The sequence below is a fragment of the Halyomorpha halys genome, unplaced genomic scaffold (assembly GCF_000696795.3).
Source record: "Halyomorpha halys isolate HHAL.00 unplaced genomic scaffold, Hhal_1.1 Scaffold349.1, whole genome shotgun sequence".
Taxonomy (NCBI): domain Eukaryota; kingdom Metazoa; phylum Arthropoda; class Insecta; order Hemiptera; family Pentatomidae; genus Halyomorpha; species Halyomorpha halys.
This window is the reverse complement of record NW_027109825.1, coordinates 719,131-725,606: the sequence shown is the minus strand read 5'-3', so window position 1 is coordinate 725,606 and position 6,476 is coordinate 719,131. Positions and strand designations below refer to the sequence as shown.

General features: G+C 32.4%; 1 protein-coding gene across 3 annotated transcripts in view; it reads left to right on the top strand.

Annotated features, from left to right (window-relative positions):
• The window catches only part of LOC106681586 (putative leucine-rich repeat-containing protein DDB_G0290503), a 48,103-nt gene that overhangs the window by 5,028 nt on the left and 36,599 nt on the right, over positions 1 to 6,476 (top strand). For 2 of the 3 annotated variants that reach the window (XM_014421979.2, XM_067047990.1), the window contains exons 2-5: positions 233 to 461; positions 3,289 to 3,348; positions 3,484 to 3,618; positions 5,018 to 5,211. The exons of the other annotated variant lie outside the window; for it this stretch is intronic. In XM_014421979.2, the coding sequence (XP_014277465.1) occupies positions 273 to 461; positions 3,289 to 3,348; positions 3,484 to 3,618; positions 5,018 to 5,211 (578 nt within the window). In that variant the 5' untranslated portion in view covers positions 233 to 272. The remainder of the gene's footprint in view (positions 1 to 232; positions 462 to 3,288; positions 3,349 to 3,483; positions 3,619 to 5,017; positions 5,212 to 6,476) is intronic. 3 annotated transcript variants of the gene reach the window in all.

The window sequence follows — 6,476 nt, the reverse complement described above, 5'->3', positions numbered from 1 at the left end:
TTATTATAATATTTTAATGAAAAAAAAATTGCTTATACTAAAAAATCATTAAGATTGTCAACAGTTTTTAAAATTATGTTCCTATTCTGCAACAATGGCAGAATAAAGTAGTTTTATAGACAGGATTAAGGAGTGTAGATCAAGATATGTTTAATATTGATTGTGATTGGGATGAATTTTATACAATATTGTATAATTTTTTTTAAAGAAATTAATATACTTATTTTTATAGTGTATAGTACCCAACATCAGGTGAAGAAAAACCAGTAGGTATGCCTACATACCTTCACCGAGGAGAACATATCTTCAGAGTCAATCCATGTTCTTATAGAGAATGGAGGTTAAAAAGGAAAAGAAGTCATGGCAGATTGAAGACTTACAATTCATGCACTGATGTCAGAGCTTGGGGGTTGTCAGAAACAGAACGCTCGGATCTTTTGAAAGAAGAAATCACCAAAGCAGCAAGTTTTATTATGTTATATACTTCAATACTTCATGATATATCTTTTGAATGAATTGTTTCTAAATATTTCAAATTCACTAAAACTAAAAAAAACAAATAAACACTGAATAGTTGGCAGTAATTATAATTTTGGTGAAGAGTGTAGGATGGTGGTTTAATTAAATAAGTCTAGTATTTTTAACATATTTAATGAATGGTTATGTGTCAATCCTCAAAGTAACCCTGAAGTTGTCCTACAATTTTGGTAGAAACGTCAACATCTATTAAATAGTTATTTACTATTTTATATTTTTACCCCCCTTCAACACAATCTGTTAACTTTCCTTCAAACCTGATGCAAGTCCCAGTATTCTACTGACCACAGGCTTCCTTAGAATATTACCAATCCTAAATGGTATGTCAGGCTTCCTTAGAATATTACCAATCCTAAATGGTATGTCAGGCTTCCTTAGAATATTACCAATCCTAAATGGTATGTCAGGCTTCCTTAGAATATTACCAATCATAAATGGTATGTCAGGCTTCCTTAGAATATTACCAATCCTAAATGGTATTGTCAGGCTTCCTAAGAATATTACCAATCCACTTCCATTTTCTTTTCTAGATCAGTTCCTCCGTTGGCTTGAGGTTAATCCTCTGCCTTAGTACTTTATTGGAAATAATTTCAGATCAGTGAATGCCAGTATTCTTTTCAAGCATCTATAAATAAATGATGAACAAATGCTTTGAGTTTTTCTATATTTCTTTCAGTGTCACTTTGCCTCAGATGCATACAGCAGTACTGTACATACTGTAGAGTACAATAGAGTAGGAACTATTTATAGCGAGGTGACTGTAGTGCAGCCTTGGGTTCTTGCATAGCTTTTTATCCTTTTTGACAATACTTCCACCTCCTGAAGATGCACTGTGCAGTCTCTGTCACCCACATACCTGGTTCATTACCAACTTCCAATCAGTTTTTGAAGCCCATAGAGCATTAGTCGATTACCTCTTTAGAGTCTATAACTTTTTAACTTTCTTTGCTTCGGCACAATGACCCATCAGTCTCTTGATTATGTCTCTTACCTCCAGTGACCATCAGCTTGCCTTTTTAAGCCATTATTGATACAGATGGGTCTTGATCCAGTGTTACCTATCTTCCTAGTCCCTGCTCAGCTGCTTCATTTCTGCACAGTTTTTCTCTATTACTCCAAATCCTCTTAATGTAAACCTAATAGAAGATCCTTGGATGACCACGTGGTCTTTTACCTGTCGGTCTTCCATTTATTACCATCCAGGGTTCTTTATCTTCATCCACTTAAAACAAATATACCCATATCATTAAAACTGTCTGTTTTTCATGACTTTTCTCTGGAGTCATCTCTGATCTCTCCTCGATCTTTTTATTGATGTAGTCTCACCTTATTTTTCTTCCTGCTCTATGCAAGAATTTCCTTTTAGTATCGATGATTCAGCTTACATGCCTGTTAAGCATCACCCAGCTCTCTCCAACGTATCAGTAGGTATATTGTAACAGTTCTCGCAGAAGTCAGCAGTCCACTAACCTGAACTTACTGCCTGAGTGACAGGTCCAAATGGGAACCCATTCTCTAAAATGGTTAAAATAATTAATTTAAACTATAATTAAACAATTTTAGTCATCAAATATACTTGACCCTTCCCATTTACTGAAAATTGCTGTAAAATTTCTCATTTATTTAGGAAATATTTTACTTGTACAGCCGGACCTTGCCACAGCCCACAAGCAAAGCTTCAATGCCCACGTCTGAGCTATGGACCACCTTTTGGGAACTGTTCGCATAAAGCTATGCATTTTTACATCTCTTTCTACTTCAGGATTATACATTAATGCTTTTATTGGCAATTTCTTGATGAATTCTATCATACCTTTTTATTATTACTGTGATGTAGTAGTATTCATTAACACCTTGACACAGCACTTCAACACTTTCTTCTTCATTCTTTAAGAAAACTAGGACCTCCCTTTTTGAGTTCTGGATGAAAATGCTTCCCATAGCTCCTTCCATTCCTTCAGTGCTTGTTGTAGCTTTTCTACCTAATTAGGATTATATCATATGCATATAGGAGACACTGTACAAGGACTGTCTTGCTTACCTCATGAACCTTCTTCATCAAAATAATAAATAAGAGAGGACTAAGTCTGTCTCCCTTTCTGACAGCTCTATATAGAGGGAATAGTTTAGATATTTTATTCTGTAGTAAATGTAAAAATTTGGTTTTTAGACGAACATTTATTTATACATTGAATAAAATAGGATATGTATAAATACAAAATATGAATACTTTAATTTTTTATTAAAGTTAGTATCATGAATTATTCTAGGAACACTCCCTGGTTAAGGTGCGGATAAAAAGTAAAGTGATTCACACTGCAGTATTGACTTTTAAATTGCTAATAATTGATTCTCATTTTCATTGTATGTTATATAGGGGATAAAAACAAACAATTGTCCATGAAAACATTATTTCCCCCTCCATAAACATACAAAATAACAAAAGACTCACGCTAATACAGTTTCTAACATGTGTCTTTCCTATGTTTGGACGTTACCATTAAGGCAAAATTTGCTCTGTGCACATTCTTTCTTCTTATAATGCCAAGCTAAGAGTGAGCTTTTTCTCCCGTGCAGGTCTTTCATCTCTCTTACTCCCAATAGCCTTCTTGACTCACTTACACTATCATATATTGAATTTTCTGCAACAGTTCTGCATGTTCATATCTGAATGAAGGTTTATTGTTCCCCACTGTTTTTTAACAAATAAATAATAACATAATTTAATTCAAAAAATAATTTTTATTTTAGGAAACTTTGTATGGAAACTACATACCTACCTATGAATTATGCCAGATCATCGCTGAAAGAGTGAGTTTGTACTTTTACCTTGATCTTTAGCATACACAAAAGAATTTAATATAAAAGCAAAATGTTTAATTTCATACTGACTGAATAAAGAATATAATTATTTTAAAATCTAATAACATATTTTTTCTCCAAAAGGCCTCAGCTTTAGGGCTCCCTGCAACCAAGTTAGATGCATTGTATAATTTGATAAAAGAAAAAGAGGCTAGTGATGTAGCCTTTATGGAAACATTGACCTGTGATGATGCCAAGTTGCAGCATAGGGTAACCCAGGTATTTCCACATCATATCATATTTATAATATAATTCCTCCTTTACTTCATTCATGCCATCTATTGACACCTTTCCACTAGACAATTCTATGTTCAAATTAAGAAATCTATTGGATTGTAAAATAAGTTCATAGCGTTTTTCATTATTTCAATTTAATCCTCTCTGTATTTATAAAATCATTTTTACTTGGTCCATAATGTTTAAATATTCTAAAAAAAAAAAAAAAATTAGTTAAGGTGCTTTTATGCACAAGTTTCAACCAAGATTCATTATCTTTAAGTGGTATTTTGTTTGCTCAAAATGGAAGAGAAAAAAATTCATTTTCGTCATTTAATGATTTTTTATTTCCAAAAAAGAAAATCAGCTGCACAGACGGTTACCACATTTTTCAGTGTGTATTGTGATGATGCCTTAGGTGAAAGCGCCATCTGTAAGTTGTTTGCTCGGTTTAGACCCGAAATTTTGACTTGGAAGATGCAAAGCACTCAGGTCGTCCTTTAACTGTTGATGATGACCAAATTCAAGCATTGGTCACAGACAACCCTCACCCTACGACACAGGATATCGCAGAAACGCTTAACATATCTCATGAAAGTCTCTCAAACTTTTGGGGGCTGCGGGATATGTTTCTTGAAGTGATATGTGGGTTCTTCACAATTTGACAGAAAAGAACTTAATGGACTGCATATCCATTAGCGATTCCCTCTTGAAACGCAATGTTAATGTTAAAATTGTTTTCTGTTGCACTGTAGCCGTGAGTCAACTCCTGTGGGTTCTGGAGCCCTTCTGTGGTCCACTCAGCCTTTTAAATCGGATTCCCTTAATTGGGTAAAAATCTGGCGGTCGAGCATGATTCTGACCAAATCACCTCCTTGTACAACCGTTGGTCTTGTACCAGTGCTTCCTGACAAAGTACTGAACCCCTGACCCTTCATGGGTTGTAGTGGTACAGACTTTAATTTTTATTATTTACTTGTATAATATAGAAGTAAAATGTATATTTGACTTATCTATATTTTAAAGCTTTAGAGGCATCGAAGATTAAACTTCTACTTAATAGCAAATAATTTTACTTTATAGTAAAATATGGGAATGGATAGCTCATTGAAAGGCATTGTGCTACTAACTCCAAGGACCCTGGTTTTAATCCAGCTGTAGCAGATGATTATTTTCTGTTTCACTGTAGCCATGAGCCTCTGGGGTGCACCCAGCCTCATAAAGTGGGTAAAAATCTGGCAGTTGAGCGTGATTCTAACCAAATCATATCCTTGCACGACTGTTGGTCTATTAACAGTACTCCTCACAAAGTACTGTACCCCTGACCTTTGATGGGTTGTAGCAATAAAAATTTATTTATTTTTTTATATGAGATAATTACATAATAGTAAATAATTTTCAGGAGGAATGCTTATGTAATATGCCGAGCCACAGGGAAGAAATAGACAACTTAAGGCTTCTAGTAAAAGAACTCACAGATCAAAAACTATTTTATGATGAGCAAAAGGAAGAACTTAAATCAGCTTCTCAGAAATGTTTCACTGTTGAAAATAGGCTAGAAGAACTAATGATTGAAAAAGATTTCCTCCTTAAAAGGTATTTCTTCGATCTATAAGATGTTTTCTTGGGCCTGTTTTAATGAATTTATCTATAACAAAGAAAAAAAAATAAGAATCCACAACCTACTAAATGGTTACTCAATAATCAATATTTTCGGCTGCTGTTGTTGTTTAAATTGTTTTTATTTTAGTTATTTATTTACTTCTTTTATAGACTAGATATATACAGAATAGGGTTGGCTTGATAAGTAAAATAAAAAACAAAATGTAATTAAAAAATCAAACAGAAAAATTTTGATGTACAAAAGAAAAGAAAAAATCTGGTGCAAGGCACCCATCACACAACTTTTGCTTACAATAAAAATTTGTATTTTAGTGTTTTTTGAGGTAAAAATAACAAACATCAACACTGCTTCTGCCAAGATTAGTTTTATAAATCATAACGAACCTATGTGTCTCTAATCCTTTTTTTCCTTTTATTATTTTCAAATTCTTCCATATTTCACATTTATCCATTGTTTATTATTGCTAAGTATCGAAACTGGTTATATTTATTTCAAATAAGCAAAATAAAAGAAGCTTTAGGGGAATTTTCTTTTTTAATCGATCATTTAAGCTCTGTTAGACCATTTCAATGACTTATCAAAGATGTTTAATTATACATTGATTCACTGGGTTTGATGAAAACCTTTGGAGATGTTTTTTAAAAAATCCTAAAATATATCTTATATCTAAAGTATCGCTTCCGGTTGGACAATTTTAAGACTTACACACAGAGATGGGCAAAAATTAGCATCAGTTGAAACTAATAGCTAAAATTGCCATGGCAACGACCCTTATTCATGAATGAACCATTGATAAATAAATATCGTATCCATGGCAAATTTTGCACAATTGCAATACTTCCTCTTACTACATGATGCACATACACGTAAGTGAAAGTAAAAAATACTAACTAAAAAAAAAAACTCGGCATGAGTTTCGAGTTTTAATTTTTTTTTTTGGGTAGAGATTAAGATAGATGGAAAATAAAATTAAAAAATACTTTAATCATTTTAGAGATAATGTCACATATTTTGCAAGTTACAAAATATAAAAAGAAAAAAATACAAAAAAAAAAAAAGAAAACTGAGCCAAAAGTTTTTATAAATGTAATTTATTGAAGAGAGTTAAATAATCTGCTACAAATAAAAGACATTAAGTATTATTGTTCAAATATTAATTAAAACAATATATGCAGAAATATAAGAAAAAAAATGTAACTAATAACAATAGTACTCACTAAATTAAAAGAAAAAAATT